Source organism: Charadrius vociferus, unplaced genomic scaffold, assembly GCF_000708025.1.
Source record: "Charadrius vociferus isolate BGI_N301 unplaced genomic scaffold, ASM70802v2 scaffold183, whole genome shotgun sequence".
In the NCBI taxonomy this organism is placed as follows: domain Eukaryota; kingdom Metazoa; phylum Chordata; class Aves; order Charadriiformes; family Charadriidae; genus Charadrius; species Charadrius vociferus.
In genome coordinates, this window is record NW_009648250.1 from 2,094,545 (window position 1) to 2,120,052 (window position 25,508).

The 25,508-nt window shown below is 38.3% G+C and overlaps 1 protein-coding gene across 1 annotated transcript in view; it reads left to right on the forward strand.

Annotated features, from left to right (window-relative positions):
• DMGDH (dimethylglycine dehydrogenase) overlaps positions 1–24,705 on the forward strand; it is a 47,001-nt gene extending 22,296 nt beyond the window's left edge. The window contains exons 8-16 of the mRNA XM_009884295.1: positions 536–705; positions 877–1,030; positions 1,907–2,072; positions 4,592–4,722; positions 6,174–6,391; positions 7,543–7,700; positions 8,767–8,826; positions 23,427–23,561; positions 24,240–24,705. Of these exons, the coding sequence (XP_009882597.1) occupies positions 536–705; positions 877–1,030; positions 1,907–2,072; positions 4,592–4,722; positions 6,174–6,391; positions 7,543–7,700; positions 8,767–8,826; positions 23,427–23,561; positions 24,240–24,455 (1,408 nt within the window). The 3' untranslated portion in view covers positions 24,456–24,705. The remainder of the gene's footprint in view (positions 1–535; positions 706–876; positions 1,031–1,906; positions 2,073–4,591; positions 4,723–6,173; positions 6,392–7,542; positions 7,701–8,766; positions 8,827–23,426; positions 23,562–24,239) is intronic.
• Positions 24,706–25,508: the final 803 nt, after the last annotated feature.

Here is a 25,508-nt window from a genome sequence, read left to right on the forward strand (position 1 = left end):
AATTCTTTCAAGCTGTCTCAGTAGTGTTTTCTCCTGACTTTTGCTGCTGTTGCTCTTGTCACCGTAGTGTAAATATTCACTGTAGCTGCTAGAATGTCTCAGTCTGGTTTTCAAGTCTGAATCTGGTTTAATTAAATGTTACTGAAAAAGAAGAGCTATTGTATGACTAGACAGTGTATTTAATGGATATCAGAAGTTTGAGAACTTTATCTAGTATTAATTGTTGAAGAGTTCTAATGGCCCTGGAAAAGATTGTTAAATTCTGAACTTTAGAGGAAGAAAGAGCTTACTATAACCTCATGCACCAAAAATGCTGCACGTAAGCAACAGAGTTTTGCTGCTGACAGTGGGGCAGTAGAAACATCTGTCAATAAAGCATGTCATCTTGGAAAACAAGACAAAATACAACAAAATAAAAGAATGACAAATTTAGAATATTTTAGGGGGTGTATTAGTAGTATATGCTAGCTCTGATTTTTAAAAGCAAACAAACAAAAAAAGACTTGGCACTACAGACTTTTCCCCTGTTTTTAAGGTATGGTATTATACATGCTGGTGGCATAGGAAAGTACCTCAGTGACTGGATCCTTGAGGGGGAACCTCCATTTGACCTGATAGAATTAGATCCCAACCGATATGGAAAGTGGACCACCACAGAATACACTGCAGCCAAAGCAAGAGAATCTTATGGTTTTAATAACATTGGTAAGAAGGTATTTTTTTAAATACATTTGTATCCTGAAAATGGATTCCAACAAAGCCTGCCTCTAGATTTCTGTGTTTATATATATGTTTTAATATATATTCTATCTTGATGGTGTACAGTATTTAGTATGCCATGGGTTTTGGTTTGCTTTTTTTTTTTTCCTCCTCTAGTTGGTTACCCTAAAGAAGAAAGATTTGCTGGGAGACCAACAGAAAGAACCAGTGGGCTGTATGATTTGCTGAAATCCAAATGTTCAATGGGCTTTCATGCAGGATGGGAGCAACCTCATTGGTTCTACAAACCCGGAGATGAGCCTGGATACAAGTAAATAAAAGATTATCTCCTCCCCTCTTCCCCCAATAAATTGTCATGATAGCAAAGGCTAGCTGAGTTAAATTTAATAAGAAACATACATTTATCATTCATTTCAGCTAAAGATATCTATTAGGTATATCTTCCATTATTGTTTTGTCTATAGTTCAGAATCCATTTCATTCAATAATGCAGACATTTCAAAACATGCATCAAGGTATCCTGTAAGTCTTCTAGGTATGGGGTATCAGGGAGCAGCCTAGCTCAAGCAAAAGATTAGACAACAATTTGTTCACTGTATTTTTTCGCCCTTTCTTATTCTTTGATCAGCAGCACAGTATAATGTTTTCATGAAAAAGCTGATTCCTCTCTGTATAACTCTCAGAAAGGGAGAAGCCCAATCATCCTTTCTTTTTTTTTTCTGCTGTGCCTGCCTAGCTAGTTACCTGCTTGCATCAGGGAGCAAATAAAAGTTTTCCACGGGGATACTGGAGTCCCAGTCTAAATGAGGCTTATAAAGGAACAAAGAGACACACTCAGCTGTTCAGAAATAAAGCTTTTGACACCTTAAACTCAAATAAATGATTCAGCAACAAAATATGCTGTAAATATACATGACAGACTGCTACTTCTTCTAACATTTCAACAGTTCACAGTTGATTGTACAAAATGGTTGATAAAATATCAACTCATATCTTTCTCTGTTGTTAAAGGATTTTAATAATTAAGCTATCTTAGACCAAGGAAAATATTGAGTAAGCTACCTACAATTAGGAAAGTCTATCTCTTTTGAATGATTATTAAACTGAAGGAAATGAAGACTACGTTTTGCTGAAAGGAGCACAAAATTTCCAAATTGCTTTTATATGTGTAAATGCTCTGTTTCAGACCCAGTTTTCGGCGCACAAATTGGTTTGACCCTGTGGGTCGTGAGTATAAACAGGTTATGGAAAAAGTCGGTGTGATTGACCTGTCACCTTTTGGCAAGTTTAAAGTAAAAGGCACAGATTCTGTTAAGCTGCTGGATCATCTATTTGCAAATGTTGTTCCAAAGGTAAATGACAGTGATAAGCATAATATTATTGCCATATCTTTCAGATGCCAAACACTCAGATCCTTTGCAGAAATTTCTGTGTCAAAGATGTATTTCACTCAGTTAAGAGCACAGACAGTGGAGTTTATACTAGAGTGGCCCCATGTAGACTAGAATAGCCCGTGAAGAAGTATCTTTTGGCACAAATCGTTGAATCATAGAAAGGTTGAGGTTGGAAGGGACCTCTGGAGGTCACCTTGTCCATCCCCCTGTTCAAGCACGTCACCTGGAGCTCATTGCCCAGGACTATGTCCAGGTGGCTTTTAAGAATCTACAATGATGGAACTTCATCAGCTCTCTGGGCAACTTGCTCCTGTGCTCAGTCACCTTTACAATAAAAAAGTGTTTCCTTGAAACACAGAACCTTCTATGTTTCAAATCATTGTCTAAAGAAGTCCAAGTGAATCTCACCTGGAATTCTGTTACAGTAATACTAGAATAGTTTGGCAGCTGGCTGCCTAACACTGTGCTGTGCTGTGGCAGCTTCACACAGCAGACGAGAGCAGTGGAAAGTGCTCTTGCCTGACCATAGCTGGATGTTTCATTCCTCCTGGATGCCCAAGGCAACAGTCTTCTTGTTTGTGTGTCATGTTTTTTTTTTTTTTAAAGGTAACCCATGCTTATTTTCCACCCCTCTCACACTGACTCTGCTGGCTACCTGAAGCAGGCAAGGTTGCAAATATTCAGGATATTCAGCTTTCAGCTCACACCTGTCCTTTCTTCACAAGTGTGGCTGCTCAAGATCCTCAGAGTATGATCCTGTTTTCAAAAATGTCACATGGTGACAAACTACCCCAGGTTTCTTATTCTTGGTCCTCAGTTTCTGGTACTGCTTTATCTTCCAGCCTTGTCAGCCACTCCAATTTAGTGTGTTTTAATTTCAGAAACTTGATTTCACCTCCAGCAAGCAGGTGGTTCCTTTCCAAAGTGCTACAGCCATGGGGTTTGCTCATTCAGCACAGAATTTCATTAAGTTTTTGCTGTAGGTTAGGGTTTTAGCTGCTTCAGACACCAGAGACAGGAAGCATAGGGAAACAGTAAGTATACTGAGACTATTGTTATGAAGGTAGATGCTTTCTTCTCAGAGGTCAGAGCCAACTGAATAGAAAGGCTGTACACAAGAATGGTGCCCTGTAGGTTGAGGAGAAAGAAGTACCTGAATTGCCATTTAGTCATATTTTTTACTGTATTAATTTTGTGATAACAATATACATTAGAAGTTTGCCTTCTTTCTAGCTTGGGGTAGAGGTGGGGTAACTGTCATCAATGGACATAGATAGCGCTTATTGAATATATTTATGTGGTGGGGGAAAGCAAGGTTAAACATGAAAATATGAGAACAAAGTGAGTGCTTTCTATGGAGAGTAATCAGTGTTGCTAAAGTGAAAAAGAAATATAGGTGGCAAAATAGAACAAACACTTTATGGGTCTACTTAAAAATCCAGCATTCACAACAATTGATTATTTAAGCTGTCTGATTTTTGGTCTCATTCATGCTGCATCATGAAATAATTCAGTGAAGTTACTGGAGGTATATGTGTATCATAACTATCTGGAGTGTGACTACTATCAGATCCTGACAATTCGGTTATGTGCCTGCAATATGCCAGTAATTATATTAATGTAATATGACCTTGCAAAGGAATGTTAATCTCTACAATATTTTTCATTTTTCTATTCATTGTCTGGAATCTGGGCACCGACTGGGTGATTGACAAGGTTCTTATGAAAGCAGAATGAAATAAGAGAGATTAAATTCTGCCTCTGAAACCAGACCAGCACAACAGCTATGGCAAATTCATATTTCTGTTTGTATGGACAATATCTGTATGAACATGTATATGTTTTATGGTCACAGCTAAGTGACTCTTATTTGAAGTTTTGCCTCTAGAGATCACATTTCTACACAGAACCCAATTCAAATGTACAGAGATGTAGATTCATAGTCAGCAAATATATAAAATATAAAAGCATACATAAATCAGGGCCACAAAAGCATAAGCCAGCTCAGTATTTCTTTCTCTAAAGTAAGGGGTAAAGTAATGTTATACTTTTGGGATCTGAAAGCCTTATTCACATGACTAAAAAAGAATACCTATGTCAATAACGTAGAATTTTTTATTCTGATGATCAGGGAACAAACTAGAATTGATTGAATTTGCGTTGAAAATGCATTCTTAAATCAAATGTAGCTTAAGAAGACCTTGTGTAATGCACAAATAACAAATACTTATAAAGGTCTTGATTTATCTCATTTCAAAAATTTCAATTATTTTTTTCTATGAAAAAAAATGTGAAGTTTCCACTGTAAATCTTAAACATGGCCAATTGTGTGTCTGCCTGCTCCTGTTATGGCATAGCAGAAAAAACATGAAAATGTTGTTCTTTCAAATAAAGACATATTTCCGTATATTTCATAATGTTTAAGAATTCAAAGAGTTTATTTTGCATTCTTCATAATCACAAACTTTACTCTGTAGGTGGGTTCCACAAATATAAGCCATATGTTAACACCAAGAGGAAAAGTTTATGCTGAGCTAACAGTCTCTCAACTGTATCCTGGAGAATTTATGCTTGTAACTGGCTCGGGATCAGAACTCCATGATCTGAGGTTCGTTTATTTTTGATACAGTAAGTACACGGAGCTTTACAGTCACATTCATATAGAAACCTTTTTACTAAGTGCCAAAATCTTAGTTATTACTCTAGAAACCTTTTGCTAGGTTCAAGAGAATTCTACTTATTTATTGATTTTGGTTTCTTAGAAACTTGGTTGAGTTGAACCCTGAAGTATAAGCAGTTGCATATTGGATTATTGTTGGTGTAAAAAGATGGAGAATTTACTGATAGTTATGTAATATACTTTAATGGAGTAGTTCTTGTTTTGTTATTGAACCTGTTTGTGTTTGGCATTATATGATGGAACACAGCATGGTTGTTCCTTTCCAGTGTTTTCTCTTACGCAAAAAGAAAATTGGCTTTAAAAATGGATGACCCCAGGGCCACTACCCTGGCCAATACAGATAGGTAGTGCAGTGTTCCTGATTCTGTGGAACACTAGTATCCTTCTGCTTTGGGCTCTGGGGTCACAAAGCGAAACAACAGAAAGAAAGGAGGCAGAAGCAGTTGCAGCAGGATGATTTCATAACATGCTTTGCATAGATGGGCATTGGAGGTTACATTTCTAGTGCTATAAGTGGCTGTACATACATACTAAGATATAATACATAATTGGAGATTGCTGGCAAATCAGTTATTCAAAATGAGTCAACACACAGAAGGCTGAAATTTGCTGTCCCAACACACGATGGATAAGGTACTGTTTCATAGCGGTCCCATAGCAATCAGTAGGACCACTGGCACATTCAGGAACCAAATGGCAGAACCAGACCTAATGCATTTACTTCTGCAGGATTTCAGCAATCCTGTTTGGTACTCCCCTGCGTCTGAGATCTTTTAACACTGCTTAACAAAGTAGTACTTTATAAGATTTTTAAATATACTCCTTTCATTTATTTTGTGAGCTTCCTGAAAGAGAATACTCAGCTGATGTTTTCTATTAAATCAAAACTCAAAACTGAACTTCCTGACAGTATTTTAAATACTGTATTCAGGAAAGAACAAGCCTGGTTGTACATTTCTATTGACAGAGGAATTTATTTTGAGATTTCTTATGTTCATTGTGTTTATTGCTTACTTTTTGTATGTTGACTTTTTATTAACACATTCTGCATCCAAAGGCAAACTGGCGTTCTGTTCTATGAGATCTCTTCTTTCTCTTACGCTGAAAATACTGTTCCACCCATTTAAATTCTCTCCTTTCCTGGCTGTATGCCAGATGCCTGCATTCCTATACCAGTATCTCACCAGAAAACACTGTTTAACATCAATGATGGAATTGACTATCTAGTGTAGCACATATTTCCATTGGTTCTGAGAAGGTGTGGGACTGGGAGTTACTGGGAAGATGAACACTAACAAAAAATTATTCCTTTCAAATCTTTATCTAAATCAGTTATTTTTCATAAGAAATTTAATATCACTGTTACATTTTACATGCAGATGGATAGAAGAGGAAGTAACGAGAGGTGGATATAAAGTTGAAATAGAAAACGTGACAGATGAGATGGGAGTACTTGGTGTAGCAGGTCCATATGCCCGACAGATCCTCCAGAAGTTGACAAGTGAGGATCTGAGTGACAGTTCATTTAAGTTTCTCCAGTCTAGACATTTGAAACTTTCTGATGTTGCTGTTATTGCCATTAGGATATCGTACACAGGTAAGTAATAGAGAAAACAGAATCTTAAGGAAAGCGGCAATAAATAAAATGATCAGTGTAAATTATATTAAAACTAAAATTATGTTGAAAAATAAATCTCCTCATGTATTCATAAGCAATAGGTTCATCACATTTTTTCACTGTGAGGGTGTTGAGGCGCTGCAACAAGTTACCCAGGGAACTTGTGGCTGCCCCATCCCTGGAGGTGTCTAAGGCCAGGCTGGATGTGGCTTTGAGCAACCTGGTCAAGTGAGAGGTGTCCCTGCCTATGGCAGGGGGGGTGGAACTCGATGATCTTCAAGGTCCCTTCCAACCTAAACCATTCTATGATTCTATGATAAATAAATGTGTGAAGAAATGCAGTACATTGATTTTTAATTTTTTTTTATATTTTTTTTTTTTCAGATGTGATCTGGTCAGGGTCTGTGCTGAGTTTTCCAAGACCTTTTTCTCTAGAATACACTGTAGTGTAAATATTTATTTTACAGAACAAAAGGCCAATTCTGATAACCCCTGTGGTATTTGCTAAAAAACCAACGTCAAGAATTGTTTTTGGATTACTATATATTAGTGTTTGTCAAGTGCCTTGAAAATGTAACACTGTAATGCTGAGTATTTGTTTTTCTCAGTTACTTTTTATTTTTATCTATTTCTATGTCTATCTCTACTGCAATGGGCTAGATTCAGATCATCCTGAAGCAGCTGAAGTCCTTCTCTTTCTATTGTACCAAATATGATACAATATACTTGTTTTATGCATATTTACACTCAGTTACATTTGCAGTTCACTTGCCAAGTCATCAGCTGTTTATAAAGCCCTTAACCTTCATCTCTCATTGTGACTTCGCTATATGACCTTTTCTTGTCAGTTATTCTGATTTCCACCCCCCCCCAACGCTCCCCACTCCCCCCTCCCATTTCAGTTAGCAGTTTAAATTAGGATAATGGTATCACTGCTTAAAATATGAGGCCTAAATCATCCGGTGGTTCTTGCAGGGAATTAGACTTGATATATGACAGCAGAATTGACCCCAGAATGTAAATTAACACTTCCAGCATTGATCCCACTTTTTACCAAGAATAGGACTTTATTTAATTAGGATTGCTTCATTGTTGAGCTGATGAAACCATTAATCTTGTTTGTATAACAGGTGAATTGGGCTGGGAGCTCTATCATAGAAAAGAAGATTCTGTAGCTCTTTACAGTGCAATCATGGAAGCTGGACAAAAAGAGGGAATTGACAACTTTGGAACATACGCTCTGAATGCTTTAAGGCTGGAAAAGGGTTTCCGAGCCTGGGGGGCAGAGGTCAGGAAATACAATTTCTTTATTATTCTTTCTGTTTATCTTCTTTATGTCATTATAACTATACAGCTTTTAGTCAGAGCTAGCTTAGATAGTACTTGTTCCAGTTTCTCAACTTAGAATAAAAAGAAAATCTACCTTGAGCAGGAAAAGCTGCTGTAATTCTGTACAGTGTCTTTTCTAAGTAAAACTAACTAGTATACTCTATTGCACTGCTGGCAATGAGACACTTATTTTGATTCACTGATGTTTTTCCCTCTTGTGTATAACAAAATTATGAGGGTTTTGCTGAGCTCTAGTGTTTTGAAATCAAAGGTTTGGCTGATAGATTCTGAAAATGGTTTATTTCTGTAATAACTGTCATGAGAGGCCAATTATTCTTGCTTCATAATGTATTTGGAACTTTTTCATTTCCCATTAGCTTGTTTCTGCCAAATTTACTCACTCACAATATGGAACTACTAAGGGGGCCTAGAGAATATGGGGAAAATCAGTATAATTTCTGCTTACCTGAAATTTTTCCTAATTCCTTTGGAAAGGAAACAACTCAGGAAGGTGAAATGGTGGGAACTTAGGGGTCCTTTTCGTTTGCACAGCGATAGTTGTTTTCATTCTTGCTTTGAAGGCTGCCCAAAAAATCCTTCCCCCTATGCCTAATGGCAAGCTGGTAAATAAAATTGGCTTTGCGTTTTATTTTCCACTCCAGCTAAGGCATTCTGCTGTGCTGCAATTAACGTGCATACCTCAGTTATTCAATCTTCTGCAGGTTCTGTTCTGTTTTGATAAAAAGTCTTGTTTCTTAATGAAATGTATGTTTAATTTGCATATTGAAACTTAGATGAATGATTTACATATCTTGACTTTATATTAGGCATAATAGTAGATATTTGGTTGAAATTGCATATAGGAAGCATACAGTGTATTCAACTGGAATTTGCACATATGCCACATGGAAGACATTGACCCAGGAGTAAATAGAAGTCTGCATAGAATAACTAAATTAATATCCCCCCAACCCAAAAGCTATGATAGTCCATCATGTACATGAATTTTTATTTTTTTTTCACAGATGAACTGTGACACTAATCCCTTGGAAGCTGGACTGGACTACTTTGTAAAGCTAAACAAGGTATGTCTTATTATGTTCAAAGTGCTCTATTATGCCCAAGGTTATTCCTTTAAGTGTTTGAAAAGAAAAATATAATTATCTGTAAAATAAGTTTAGAAAATGAACGGAGCAACTTTTTGTCACTGTATATAAGAATAATTGCTTTATTAAGTACCAATTTGTTTTAAAAAAGTTTCAGATTTTTCCATGTTTCTTGCTAACAAAATGATATATTAGGTCAGGAAGCTGCAAATATTCGATGTTATCTACACAAAAAATAACAGTCTTTTTGTAGAGAAATTTGAGTCATGTGCTTTTGTAAACATACAGTATCTATATACAAGCTGAACAAGCCTGTTCATATTGTGAAAATATTTTACCTGCTTATTCTTGTTAAAGGAGTGGTCTGTAGGATCACTTTCCCTGGCTACTATTCTAGTACAGCAATTACTGAAAAGAACAATAGATTTTTCAGAAGAACTGCTGACTGACAACTTGGATATTAGTCATGTATAAGTTAAATTAATATCTTGGTTAAAAAAATAATAATTAATTGTTCATAGAATTTCTGAAGAACTTGTTCCTGCCTGATTTGAAGTTTAGAGAATGGGATTAGTTGCATTTAAATATGCAGTAAAAATGAAAATATGTTATTCTATCTCCTTTTATCAGCATCCCCATTTTCTTACATTCATATTTTAGCAAATCAAACTCAGTTATAGTCTAATAGATACAGGAATTTCTTGCAATTCTCTGGTCCAAATGAAACATAGAATCATAGAATGGTTTAGGTTGGAAGGGACCTTGAAGATCATCTAGTTCCATCCCCCATGCCATGGGCAGGGACCCCTTTGTCTCAAACCCTCGTCCAGCCTGCCCTTGAACCCCTCCAATGAGAGGCCATCCACAACTTCCCTGGGCAACCTGTGCCAGTGACTGGTCACTCTCAGAGTGAAAATTTTTTTCCTAATTTCTATTCTAAATTTACCCTCTTCCAGTTTGAAGCCATTACTCCTCATCTGATCACTACATGCCCCTGTAAAAAGTCCCTCTCCAGTCTTATTGTAGGTTCCCATCATATACTGGAAGGCTGCTATAGGGTCTCCCTGGAGCCTTCTCTTCTCCAGGCTGAACAACCCCAACTCTCAGCCTGTCCTCATAGCAGAGGTGCTCCAGCCCTCGCATCATCTTTGTGGCCCTCCTTTGGGCCTGCTCCAACATATTCATGTCATTCTTATGTTGAGGGCTCCAGAGCTGGGCATAATATTCCAGGTGGGGTCTCACAAAAGCAGAGTAGAGGGGCGGAATCCCCTCCCTTGACCTGCTGGCCACGTTTCTTTTGATGCAGCCCGGCATACGATTGGCCTTCTGGGCTGTGAGAGCACATTGCTGGCTCATGTTGAGTTTCTCATCAAACAACACCCCAAGTCCTTCTCCTCAGGGCTGCTCTCAATCCATTCTTCACCCAGCCTGTATTTGTGCTTGGGATTGCCCAGACTCACATGCGGGACCTTACACTTAGCCTTGTTGAACTTCATGGGGTTCACATGGGCCCACCTCTCCAGCCTGTCCAGGTCCCTCTGGATGGCATCCCATCCTTCCAGCGTATGAACTGCTCCACACAGGTTGGCATCTTCAGCAAACTTGCTGAGGATGCAAACTCCATCGCAACATCCATGTCACCAACAAAGATGTTTAACAGCACCTGTCCCAGTACCAACCCCTGAGGAACGCCACTTGTCACTGCTTGCCGCTTGGACATGGAGCTGTTGACTGCAACTCTTTGAGTGCAACCGTCCAGCCAGTTTCTTATCCACCTAGTGGTCAGCTGGTCAAATTCATGTCTATCCAATTTAGAAATGAGGATGTTGTGTGGAATGAAACCCAAAACAAGTGTCCTAACTCTGTCAAATAGAGGATCTTTCCATGAAATGTGGCGAAATAATTTCCTGTGCAGCTCTAATGTCATCTGTTGCTACCAGTTAGCCCATCAACTCAAAGAAAAGTTGCCTGCACAGTGCATGTGAAGTTTCTAATGTAAAAACACCAGGTCCTGTACATTTCAAGTTAGGTGCCCTAAAAGAAGGGATATTTCTGACTTAATCTTTTACCTCAGTTTTTCATCTGTAAAATAGAGAAAGTGTCAACAGTTTTACATAAGGGAGATCAAGAAGAAAAAGTAATGTTTGTGAGACATTTCATCTTTACAATGATGCAATGTGATACAGGGACAAACTCTCTTATTTATATTCCCTTTGTACCTGAAAGGGTAATAAATCAAATAATAGATTACACTTGATACTTTCTTGTCATGTTATGGAGAAGCACTGTAGAACTGATAAAAGGAATCCCAAACTTTAAGTTACAGCTCCAAATAAACAACGAATCTTAAACTTTGGGTAGGCAAGAATTATGCATGTTAAACCTAAAAATATGCTTTTATATTTGAGACAATTTTACTGAGAGTAACAGGGATGAACCCAGGGAGATGCTTTTCCTCTCCAACTGTTGACCCTGTCTATAGATGTTAAGGATCTTCAACCTGTGCAGTATTGATTAAACATTCATTTTTGTCCTAATCTAACATCAGTGTGTGCTCTTGCATGAAATACAAGTTCTAAACTTGTTCTTGCCCAACCATGAAGCTCATCCACTGGAGAGCAAGGTGCTTCCATGGGTATCAATGGCAGTTCCTACATGTAGTGGAGTTACAGCTGTCTCATTTGATACTGTAATTTTGCCTTAATCAGAGAAAATGACACATGCATGGGAAATACAGAATCTTATGGAACAGCATTATGTTGTATTTACTCATCAAAGACTTTCCCATCTTGAGGAGAACATTAGCAGGATTACGGGAGAATGCAATGAAAAATGTTACTGTTGATAGTTTTTCTTTACACTTCCATTTGATACATCTGTTTGCTTTGGTTTGTTTCCCCCCCGCCCCCCAATATAAGCAGGAAAGCAGCCATAAACAAGGAAAGCTGTTGCTTGCCAAAATTCCCATGCCGAACATGAGAAGGCAGTAATGTGCATGAAGCACTTGATTCTTTATTGCTCTGCACACTCCGTTGCATGGTTGAAATGCAGTGTTGGAACAGCTCTCTGGAGCAGATATTCATGTTGTAGATGAATGAGCATGTTATGAATCTCCAGCATAGATGCAGGATGTCAGCCTAAAACATTTGCCAGTTTTGCTAAACTAATGTGGAAAAGGGAAATAATCGATGTTTATTTATTGACTCAAATGAGGGCAGTTGTGACTGTGTGTTGACACTGCAGAGGTACGTGAGCTAACTTGGATATTGGAAGTGGTCTGAACACCGTAGCATGAAGTGCAATGTGAGATTATTTACTCTGCATTTTGGCAGCTAGGGGCTGTGAGTCCCAATTCCATGCCTCTGGTTTTGGCATCCACTTGGCATGGCGTAGATCTCAGCAACCCTTAGAGGCCACCATGATTGAAGACAAGCGAAATACTCTGTTATCATCTATTATTAAGAAAACAATCTAAAACTCCTATTGTTAAGGAAACTTGCTGCAAAAAGGGGACAAACGGGATACAAACTACAAGCAGCCGATACTTAAATATGTGATCTTGGTCTGTAAGGTTGCTGGCAGGGATTGTTCTTTTAAGCATGCGCCCCCAACTGGGGAAAGTACTGGTTTCTGTGTAAATCAAATGCACTGGTCAGTTAATTACTACAGTGCTTCTCACCGTGCAACAAGCAGCTGAAATAGCTCACAAAGTGGGTAAAAAGACTTCAGCATAAGTGAATTTTGAGTGGTATGTCATGGAAAACGTAAACAGTTTCTAAACAGATTAAGTGAAAGAGCAACAAAATGCCAGTGAAGGTAATACAATCAAAAAGTATTTTAATTTCCATGAGAGAGCATTCAAATGTGTGAGAAGATGTAAATTCCCAACTAAATCATTATATTCTCTGTGTTTACGAAGTTTAGTGTATGCATCATCTTCAGGTACATATGGATTAGTAATTTTTTTGTGGTGAGTAACAGGAGAAACTCTTAAAAGCTGAAGTTGACAACTATTCTTTTACACAGTCTATTAAATTATAACATGACAATAACAAAACCTGTTACCTCAGGATTTCTGTGGCAAACTTCATTTTACCAGTAAGGCTGAAGAGATGGTATCGTTCTAGGTGGCTTTCTCTAGACTCTGCTTGATACTCCTTTTTTCTCTAATGTCGGTGTTATTTGCTTCCTTGCACACATGAGGAGGATGGGCTGTGCTTAAACCAAAGTGGAAGGACAGTAACAGGATTAATTTCTAATGTAAAGTATTCACTGTCCTCATAATTTCACAAGAAAATCTGTCTGGTTCAGGGGTGGGATTTTTTTAATAACTGTTGTCTTTCTTTTCTTTGTTTGATTGGTCTTAAATTTAGTAAGTTAGATAAGCTGTTAGATAGCCTCATTCACTAATACTTTCATCTCATGAATAAGCACTCTGCTACTAAATATTCAATAGAGTCCTAATGGTCTTTGGCAGGAAATTCACAGAATATCTTTAAAGAAAAGGTTGCAATTCTTTTTTCTTCACATCCCAGAATATTGTTTTAGTTCTGCTGCTATGTTCAAGTGGTCAAAGACATAGTATATCACCTCTGAATGCTTTCAATTTTTCAAAACCCTGGTTTAAATTTAATGGCTTTGTCAAATGTTATAATAGAAAAAGATAAGCAATTACCAGATATTAATTTACTCCAGACTTTTGTTCTATAGCAGAATCAATGACATCTGTGTTCACCTTGCCATATGTATAAAAATTTCATGTGTGACATTTCAAAGACCGCTCAGTCCTGAAGATCCTGTAGTTTCCTTGGGGAGTTTGTTCTAGTGATTCGCTGTCTTTATGTTAGAAAATGTTTTCTTGCTACACTTTAAATTTATTACTGATTATTATGTTAATTATTAACATACAGGAAAAAAAAATCCTTATTTTAGATGCTGTTTACACCTTCAAAACCTGCTAGTGTGCACATTTTCAGTGTTCTGAAGTGGTTGATTATTTTTAGCTAATTCAATATTCTTAAAACAGCCTATTTTTCTCCTAAGCATAGTGGACCATGAGTCCCAATAAAACTTGATGTTAGAGTGAAACACCTCCATGTCAATTTGGGTTACTCCCAGAAATGAACTCTTTCAGAAGGGTTTTCCATGTGAACCCAATAATGCCGACTGTCATCAAGAGCTTACAGCCACAAAATTCCGTAAACTGTTCCTCGGTTTGGGACTTGTTTTGCTATATCCAAGACTGCCATCTCCTGGGCACTCCCTCTGCAGCAACAGCTCGTTGCGACCTTGGAAAAGAATGCGGTAGATAATGGAAACCGTTTAGGACTCTGCTCTAGTGTCCTCTCCAGGCAGGGACCTGAGTGCTTAGCTAAGATTTAGTCTTTGTTTCCACGAGGACGAAATACCGTTATCAGAGACACTGTTTCTTTGTTGCAGCCCCGTTTGTTTACTGAGGCAGTTTCTTTGTTCTCCATTCCAAGTTTTTTTCCAGATTATACAATGCCCAGAATCTGTCTCCCTTCGCTTTTTCTTAGGTATGCTCTAGCAGCACTTTTTTTAAACCTTCTTTGTTTTCTGCTCCTTTCCCTGTCTGCTGCCCAGCATTTATGTCTTACCTCCACCAACCCTACTCAGTGAGTGCCAGCATTTTGATGTCAAAAAACACTTTCTAGAGTACAAGCCCTACCTCATCTTCTGACTTTGGCACTGGATTTCTGAGCTGTCTTTTACCATTGCACCTGTTAGACACTTGAGAATTTAATTGCTTTCTTATTCATTATGAATAGAAGTTTTGTTATGCCCAGCAACTTCACAGAAATAGGTGTATGACTGTAAATCAAAGATACAGTCCTTGTGTATTGACCTAACCTCCAGCATAACTAGACGTAAGTTATCTCATGGGAAACTAGGATGAGCAGTTGTAAGACTGTGCCTCCATCCTTTTAGTCCTTTGATAGAAGTTTAATCTTATAGGTTCATACACTCCTCATTCCAGTCATTTGTTTCCCTCCTGTTCACTCTGCCAGAACTGCCCCTCACTTGTGTCAGTCCAACTCACGTGTTACCATGGTCTAAAGTGATACATCCTGATTTATTAAAGCACAAAATTATGAACCTTTTTAGGGAAAAGCCTTCTTTTTTTTCATAATTTCACAGATGCAGTTTGGAGAAAGGACACCAAAAAAGGTTGAACTGGCATGTTTAATATCTTTATCAATGATGTGGATAAGGGGATTCAGTGCACCCTCAGTAAGTTTGCAGATGACACCAAGTTGAGCAGGAGTGTTGATCTGCTTGAGGGTAGGAAGGCTCTGCAGAGGGATGTGGACAGGCTGGATTGATGGGCCCAGGACAACTGTATGAGGTTCAATAAGGCCAAGTGCCAGGTCCTGCGCTTGGGTCTCAACAACATTATGCAACACTACAGTCTTGGGGAAGACTGGCTGTAAAGCTGTCCAGTGGAAAAAGACCTGGGGCTATTGGTTGACAACTGGCTGAATATAAACCAGCAGCGTGCCCATGTGGCCAAGAAGGCCAATAGCATCCTGGCTTGCATCAGAAATAGTGTGGCCAGCAGGACTAGGGAAGTGATTTTCCCCCTGGTGAGACTGCACCTCGAGTACTGGTTTGGGCCCCTCACTACAAGAAAGACATTGAAGTGCTGGAGTGTGTCCAAAGAAAGGCAACAAAACTGGTGAAGGGTCTAGAGCACAAGTCTTACAAGGAGCGGCTGAAGGAACTGGGGTTGTTTAGCCTAGAGAAAAGAAGGCTCATGGGAGACCTTAACAAGTGATAGGACAAGCGCAAACAGCCTCAAGTTGCACTAGGGGGGAGGTTTAGATTGGATATTAGGAAAAATATCTTCCCTGAAAGGGTTGTCAAGCATTGGGACAGGCTGCCCAGGGAAGTGGCTGAGTCACCATTCCTGGAGGTATTTAAAAGATGTGTAGACGTGGTGCTTAGGGACATGGTTTAGTGGTGGACTTGGCAGTGTTAGGTTAATGGTTGGACTCAATGATCTTAAGGGTCTTTTCCGACCTAAATGATTCTATGATTCTAACTGCAGAGACCATGGTGTCCAAAAGGGAGCACTAGCAGAATTATCAGTCCTGCTGTGGGCCTCCAGGGCTCTGGCCACAAACACTACTGAGCGCTATAGTGAAGAGGGTGGGGAAAGTGGCAGAAAGGAAGTATATGCTTGTATATGTATATGCTGACTCTCGGTCTCTGCAGCATTGCAGCATATATAGTCATTTATATCATCATTTGTGTAAAATGCTACTGTTCTGATCTGGTGACTCTATGCTTTGATGACATGGTCTGTACTGCTGATAAGCAGTGGTATGAAATCAAAATGTTGCACCCACGGGAGAGTCATGGTGAGTAGTTTAACCAGAAAAGCAACCACTGGTAACCATTTGCTTATATTTTCCACTTCTTAGTTGATTTTTGTTTTGTTTTGTGGGTTTTTTTTACTTAAGCAATCACTGACTATAAAATAGGAGCTGTGTTTGCAGTACCATAGCAAATGATTCATTTTTATCGTCTCACTTCCAAAATCCAATATAGGGCATACAGGAAAGGCATGGAATGCCTGGCGCTTGCTATCTAAGTCAGCTGGTAGCACTGCTCTAAGTTGATGCTGGACAGGCTGACCTGCCAGGATTTCCACAGTTCCCACCCTTCCTTCACTTTGTCCAACTTGCATCCCTCCTGTTCTGGGAGGAATGACTACAGTAGTGAACGCTGACCACACTCCACAAATTGGTGCAATGTTGTTGTTTTGTGCCATGTCTACTCCATGCAGAAAGGGAGGAGGAGGAAGAAGAAAGAGCACAGACTTAACTGAAGAAGGGATAAGGAGTCTATAGGAAAGCAGAAGGATCTGAGCAAGGATGGAGTGATGGAAAAGTATTTGAGAGGGGTGAGGTACCCTTTACTCGTCCCTTCCCACTCGCCATTCATTATGCCTATAATATATTTATTCAGTGTACTTTTCCACCTAAATCCTGTCCCCATCCAAATTAAAATTTAGGAGTGGAACCATATTCTATGGTTACTTCATTTGTCCAGAGCATCATAAACCAGAAGATTTATTCTGTAAATTTATACAGAGTATGAAACACATTAGAAAGAATCTGCTATGACTTTATCTTTATAAAATGCGAACCTAAGTCACTACCAGTGTGTGTGTTGGGCCATGTAAAGGAATAAGCACCCACCGAGCTAGGAATTTTCCACCAAAATAATTCAATAATTCATCAGTTGTTTGTATCATATCAATTTCTTAGAGCTGGCTGTTTGCATACAAGAAGGGCTTAGGCAAATTGAATGGAAGGTGCAGTGATGCAGGTGCCATACATACTGACTGGCCACATCTGCCTTTGGAAACTGTTTTGTGTGGTGTAAACTGTAGCTTTGGTTTACTGCAGAAAAAGAAACTTGTCAACTATTTGCTGCCTGCAGTGGAAAATGATCTTCAGTCATTGCCCTGGTGAGAGGGGTATCATTTGGAATGTTACCCTGAAATTATTCAAGACCACCCAACTAAGAGTAATTAATTTCAAAATATTGCATTGATGGTATCTCCAGTGTGTTGTAACATGATGGTTATAACAGATCACAGCAGCTGTTGTTGCTGTCTTACTCAGTTGGGTGGCATTGTGTACATAATTTGGCTGTATGCCTGCAGTTATAAGTAGCATACCAAATAAATTACAACATTTATTATTAAGAGATTTGCATATCTTTGCTGCCAGTTATTGTTGAATGGATATGACATTTTTCTTCCTAGGTACCTGGAATGGATATGACGTTTTTCTTCCTAGATACCTAGACTTTATTCTGCTAAACTGCACAATAAAAAAAAATAAAATCGAAAGTTTTATAGGTAATTGCTGTGTCTTTGCTTCCCTTAAGCCACAAAAGATTTTTACAGAGGGTTAGAATTAGGATCTGTTTGCCATTGAAAGCCAAGCACACTTGAAACACAGTAAGTTAAACTTTTCAGGGTGCGTCACTGTGCCAAAAAAATCACCTCATTGGTTAATGTCTCCTGAATTCTTTTTTTCAAAAAAAAGAGTGTTTTTATTTTGTGCTAGCAAATACATAGTAACTTAACACAAGGTAAAAGCCTGATCAGGACAAGGGCAGGGCAAATACATATGTCTGATACGTTAATAGATGAGATAATCAATGGCCTCACTTTAGCTATATGCTATTTGAAAATCTTAATTGATTTATTTTTGTGATATGGTTTTCCATTGTAATCTGTATGTTAGGTAACAAAAGTAAAAAGCAAACACCATATTTTCTCATTTCATCTGGTGAATTGCACTCAAATTAAAAAATATGAGGCTAAGCAGTAAATATTGTCTTCATCTTGAATCTAAGAAGTGGTTTTATTTTATATGAAAAACATTATATAAAATATTAATACTTTGGGAACTCATGCCAAGATAATGGAAAGTCTTCTGTATTTTAGGTTTAGTTTATTGGGACTCTCCTTACTCTTAAGTCGTAAAAGTTTTACATTGTTACTGCATCTCAAGTGAGTATTTATTAAAATTTAAAATAGTAAGAGCAGCTTTAAATTTGATATTTGTTTGAGGTCAGAATTGTTTAGGGTTTTCTTTTATTTCTATTATTTTTCTTCTGTTTTGTTTGTTGTTTTTTTTTAATATTCATTTACTGAATTATACTGTTTTGAATGGGATTTTTTCTTGCATAATATTTAGTGTGACAAGCTAAAACAAATAGAAGCAATACCCTAATTGACTGTTTTTCTCCTGGAAACATGAAACAGTTGTTACCAAGAATAGTCAGAATGAGTTTGAATGAATCAGTTTCCAAAATGCTGTTTTGATTGACTAACATAATGCACACACACTCATAAATCAAAATTGAATAGTGGTGGAAATGTGTTTAGTGTACAATTGACATGGATACTCAAGCAGTGTAAAATAAGGCGACTGACCTAGTCAGATCCATATGGTTAGAATTTCTTAAGAAGTTGCTTTAAATGTTTAAATATGTATATATATACGTACTTTTGGCAGTTGTACTTCATATATACACATCTGTTTTCATACATACATTTTTATCCCTGTTCATATAGTGTTCATATATGTATGCATGTGTTTATATATGTCCGTATACATATATATACACACACATTTTTGTGTAGTGTCTGTTTGTGTGTATATATATATTTATTTATATATTTGTGTATATTTTGCAGAGCTTGAATTCTAGGTTACCTCTTGGTTATTTTTACAGGTCATGATTCTAAAAAGACAAGAATACTTTTAACCTTCAAGGAACATAAAATAACAAACCCATTACATGAACTCACCCAAATCCATCTCCAGTTAGCATAAGAACTATGTAGTGATTTATTCCAGGTGGCCAAAAGCCTGCCCCTGTTAAAATTATTTGGGTAAGAATTTAGTTTTGTATGTGTAACCAAAAGACAAAGAATGATTCAGAGATATGTAGATTCTAGAGTCTGCTAGCTGCTTGCTCTAATGGTTTCCACCTCTAAAAGGTAATTAAGAAGTGGAAGACAAAATTATTTTTGCTGTCAACCTCAAGGTTCCAGTAATTAGTATATTAACAGGAGTTAACTGTCATCTATACAGTTAATCTGGAAGTGACCCATACATGCAGTACACATCTGTTACCAGGTCATGCTCAAGGCTCTGATTATGATTGATGCATTATGATTAACCTTTATGAAAACTGTTTTTCCATTTCTAAATGAGGAATTCATAGAGGTATCAATTAACCTGAAATCTTGAATTTAAAAAAAAAAAAAACACAAACCCACAACAACCCCAAACATGAAAATAAGTGTTTTATAAGTATTTCATTTCTCTGTATGGCTATGCACTTACAAGTGTCTGAATACTCCAGAAAAAAAGGAGCTGTGCTCTCAGTACAGCAGTAGCTACATGACTGCTGTGTGATGTTGCATTCCCAAATGATGTAGACTTGGCTGAGGAAAAGGGCACAGTAGAAGAATGCTGTCAGAAGCCAGTTCTGAGAGTCCTGCCTGTTGCCACTCTTATATTACTAGGACACCTAAAAATGGGGATTCACGGACCTTCATACATAGATGTTTTAGATGCCTTAGTGCATCAGTAACATCCACATTGGGTTGGCAAATATGACACAGGATGGAAGGGAGACCTAACCTCTTCCAGGGCAGCAGCTGGAAGGCAGAAGGCCCAAGGGTATATGACATTGTATTTGAATACTTGTGTGTAGTTCCACAGTTACATTCCTTGAGACTAAATACCAGATGCTACATTAGCATGTATAGGAACGAGTTAATGAGTTAATTCAGTGCTAAGCATACCTGTGGAATATTTACTTCCTCAGTATTTTTGTGTGTCATACAAAGCATTTTAGTCTGTGTGTCATGCTGTGGTATACAGTCTTATTTGTCCATCAGTGGACAAGGGAAGAGCTACTGATATCATCCATCTAGACTTCTGTAATGCTTTTGACACAGTCTCCCACAACATCCTTCTCTCAAAATTGGAGAGCTATGCATTTGATGGATGGACTATTCGGTGGATCATGAATTGGACGGACAGTCGCATCCAGAGGGTAGTGGTCAATGGCTCAATATCCAGATGGAGATCAGTGACGACTGGTGTCCCTCAGGGGTCCATACTGGGATCAGTACTGTTCAATATCTTCATCAATGGCATAGACAATGTGATTGCCTGCACCCGCAGCCAGTTTGCAGATAATACCAAGCTGAGAGGTGTGGTTGACACACCTGAGGGATGGTATGCCATCCAGAGGGACCTCAACAAGCTCAAGAAGTGGACCCACATGAACCTCATGAGATTCAACATGGCCAAGTGCAGGGTCCTGCACCTGGGTTGGGGCAAGCCGCAGTATCAATACAGGTTGGAGGAAGAAGGGGTTGAGAGCAGCACTGCAAAGAAGGGCTTGGGGGTACTGGTGGATGAAAAACTGGACGTGCATCAGCAACGTGTGCTCGCAGCCCAGAAAGCCAACCATAGTCTGGGTTGTGTCAAAAGAAGCATCACCAGCACGTCAAGAGAGGTGATTCTGCCCCTCTGCTTCACTCTGGTGAGACCCCACCCAGAGTACTATGTCCAGTACAAGACAGACATGGACCTGTTAAAGTGGGCCCTTAGGAGGGCTGCAAAAATGATCAGAGGGCTGGAGCACCTCTCCTGTGACGACAGGCTGAGAGAGTTGGGGTGGTTCAGCCTGGAGAAGAGAAGGCCGCTCCAGGGAGACCTTACAGCAGCCTTCCAGTACTTAAAGGGGACTTATAAGAAAGATGGGGACAGAACTTTTAGCAGGGCCTGTGGCAATAGGACAAGGGGTATCGGTTTTAAACTAAAGGAGGGTAGATTCAGACTAGATATAAGGAATAAATTTTTTGTGATGCAGGTGGTGAGACATTGGTCCAGGTTGTCCAGAAAGGTAGTGGATGCCCCATCCCTGGAAGCATTCAAGGTCAGGTTGGAGGGGGCTCTGAGCAACCTGATCTTAGTTGAAGATGTCCCTGCTCATTGCAGGGGAGATTGGACTAGAGGACCTTTAAAAGCCCTTCCAACCCAAACAATTCTATGATTCTGTGATTTGTGTTGCTAGTTGTAGGTGTTACCTTTCATGTATATTCCTGTGTGGTAGAAACGTCATTCTATGAAAAGTGAGAGGGAACTACCAGCAGCTGGTTATTGCCTGGTCTGAGATCTTTGTTTTATCTTTTCCAGTAGCATCTTGGAAGTTATATTCCAAAATGAATCCTCAGAGTCCAATCTTTTTCTGATCTGGCCTGTATTTCATGCTGTCTTTTCCCAAAGGGGGCCATCTATGATCCTTATGTGCAACATCGGCCTTATCCTCAGCTGGTCCACCTTGATTTTCAGACTGACTGCTTTGTAACTGGCTCATAAGCTGTTTTCCACAACTGCTTACAGAGTTGCATCTTTCAAAGTTCAAAAACTCCACATCACATTAGTAATTTCTTTTGTGCCCACACAAAGACGTATGTGAACCTAAAGAAGGACTACAGAAATAAGAACTCATGAACCAACTGCATAATAATCTGTCCCAAGCACAAGTATGTGTTGCTTGTGATTCTGACAGTGCAATAATTCTCCACAGAAATTAAAGGACATTACCAGAAACAGTATTTTTGACATCTTCAACAATATTTCCCTTCTTTTCTCTTGAACACTCATCAAGTGAATATAATTCCTGCTTCAGACCTACTAGAGCTGTCACAGTGTCCTAAGATTAAGTGTCTTAAAATAGCTTTCACTGCTATTCATCTTCTCGGCAAAGGCTGGAAAGCTAGAGGACCTTGTAACTGCTATTATGTTTCTTGCCCATGGGATCAGGCTGGTGTGGATCTGGCAAATTAGTTGAATACAAATCTTTTGTTCTGACTGATCTATATCTTTAAATAAGAAATGAATAGGCAGAATTTGTAAGCCACTGTTCCTAATATTTACTGCACAGTTGTTAGCAATAATGATATGCAGCTTGATTACTATTTTATTCTCTGTCCACACTATCAGCATCTTTGAAAGAGGCTTTCTCTTGGTTCTTGAGGCATTCTGTCCAGGACCACAAAGTTAACAACAACTCTTCTTTCTACGACTTCTTTTTCCAATTTATTCTCTACCCACCCAACTAAATAAGGAAGTTGTCTGAGTTACATTTAAGATTTAGGAGATAACAGTGTGAAACAAGTCAGGTTCACAGCTACTGGTAAGCAAAACAAGCTCATATCTGTGAGCCTGTCCGTGGAATCAGACTATCTTAGTGGAATCAGCTCAACATTTTCACATACAATAAATACTGTCTCATACAGTATTTAAGATTCAGAGACTTACTGATGACTCCCCCCATACTTATCAGACATTTATGCAGTCTGCTTCTAGAAATAAGAGAATCTGCTCATACCTTTTTAGGCAAGCTGAAAAAGGGAACTCCAAAAGATAGTATTATTCTTTAACTAACATGCTGTGTCGATATGCAAAAAGCAGACAGACAGTGTAAAACAATAATATGGACCAAACTGCCAGCTCCGCAGCCTGGCAGAGATAACAAAGTGGAATAGTAACAAGTTACTATCATGGTTGCTGATGGCATCAAAAAGGATGTGTGTCGACATCGGAAGGCCAAGGCTTGATGATCTGGCTGTTGGTATTCCAGGTTTTTTATAGAAACTGAAATGAAACACAGTCTTCTGGCTCAGAACTTTAACTGGGCAGACAGTCTTGTAGCACACATCTCACTACAAATGTATTTCTGCTGCACTTGGAATTACGGATATTAAAGGACTGAGATCTAGAAAAACTAATATACTCAATAAAGTTACCACGATATTATGTACCAATATAAAAACACCAAGATACAAGACATAATATCTGTCAAAGATTTGATTTAATCTAGATTTCATAGAGAATACTTAAGTGATAGGAAAACAAATGAAGACAAATTTAAACGTTTGCATCTCTAAACTTTTTGCAGAACCTAAATAACCATATATCATCATTGTCTTCTATTTCTTTTAGCCAGCAGACTTCACAGGAAAGCAAGCACTGAAGCAGATTAAAGAAAAGGGGCTCAAACGACGACTGGTGTATCTCACTGTGGAAACAGATAACGTCGATCCAGAGGGAAATGAAAGTGTGTGGCATAATGGCAAGGTAAGGACTATAGATCATGTTACAAGAAACTAATGTTAATTCTCCATGAACAGAATCTAACTTTGTGTTTCAAGTGTGAGTGCATTATTTTTGTTTTACTGGCACAGAACAATTTGAAGCTATGATAACCATTTTCTAATCTTCAAGCACGAAGCAAAGTCTACAAAATAAATGTGAAATACCATCAAGTCAGAGAAACTAGAGTTGGAACAGACTAATGTATTAACTCATCCATTCTCTTCTCCTGCAAGTTCACTGTTGTCCTAACAACACTTTTGCTATTCACTTAGAAACAAAACAGCAGCAAAGTTTAGGCCTCCACACCAGCACAGATTACATATTGAAATGCTCATTAGGAGTTAAAATATTGTATATAAGAAACGTATGCATGTGTATAGTGTTTGTTCTGGTAAAAACTTAATTGAACACAATAGGAATAGACTGTTTTTTCAAGGAGTACAAAATTCCCAGTTCAAGGTGATGTCACCCACAGTAGAGAATATTAGGAACTGCATGACACACTTGAAATTTGCTTGATGTCTGAAGTGCATATACCAAAACTAGTACATGAGATGTATAATTGTTTGGTTTGATTGTTGGTTGTTTTTTTTTTTTTTTTAAGAAAACCTCACTGCATCTTGAAAATAAAGATAAATGTTTGTGGGGTTTTTTTTCCAGGTTATTGGCAACACCACATCTGGAACTTTCAGTTACAGTGCTCAGCAGAGTCTGGCTTTTGCATATGTTCCCACAGAACTCAGCAAAGTTGGACAGAAATTGGAAGTTGAACTTTTAGGAAAAAATTATCCAGCAACCATTATACAAGAGCCACTGGTGCTAACTGAACCAACGAGAATGCGCCTTCAAAGAAAGGGTGAAAGTCCCAAAATATAAACACAGATGAGGGTACCACAAATTGTGCAGTAGGAAGTAGTGCCATTAATATGCATGAAATTAAGAGAAACAAACCATTCAGATTTGCTAATTACTAAACACAAGATCCTCATTGCCATACATCAGTGAGAAATTCGATGGTGTTGCTCTCTTGCTTCCTTATGTGGGCCATTCACATTGGAGATCTGAGCACAGATCCTGAACCCGTATGTGTTCCCCCTTCTCAGTAGCATTTGTGAGCAGAAAGTGGCAGGGAATGAGTAGATCGTTGATTCAGCTTGCTTCTACATGGGCTGGCAGATCTGAATTAATGCAGAGGAGGAAGTTGCTCTTGGTATTGGCCAATAGTAAATTCTTCCTCCTTCTTGACAGTCACAGTTCTTCCTTTGCCTGCCCTCAGGGTAAAGTACCTTATCCTGGTTCCTTACAACATGACATCGCAAACTTATCATTGAAATAATATTGCTAGTTCTGCACAGAAATACTTCCTAAGGAATTGAAATACATCCCAGCAATCATTAAAAATAATAAAGGCAATATTAAAGGCAAACTGAACTGTTAACATTTTTTCCCAATGCGTCATCCTGGCAGAAATTCTTACAGAAGATCAAAATCTAGTTCTTCTTAATAAGCAGTTATAGGAAGCCCGTTCTTCATTATTTTATATGAATCATCTGGTAGATTACATTTAATATTCTACAACACACAGAATGTTATTGCTCAGTTTTGAACAGAACTTGAAGTACTGTGTCGTGGACTTACTGTTCTCAATCTGAAGAGCTAGACTGACACCAGAGAACTTCTGTTCTTCCTTTTCCTGTTATTTATAGATTGAACAGCATTAAGAGCCATATGTTGTTACACAGAATTATGAGCAATGAAAAAAATATAAGTAAATCCACAGCAGAAGAGCCTTATTCAGTATTAAATATTCAATAACCTGAATAAGCAGGATTGGGATAATGTAAATGATGGGAACACTAAATTATTAAAACACTCTTCTGAATTCCATAATATGCTCAACTATTCTTTTGAATAAGAACAATGTCAGAA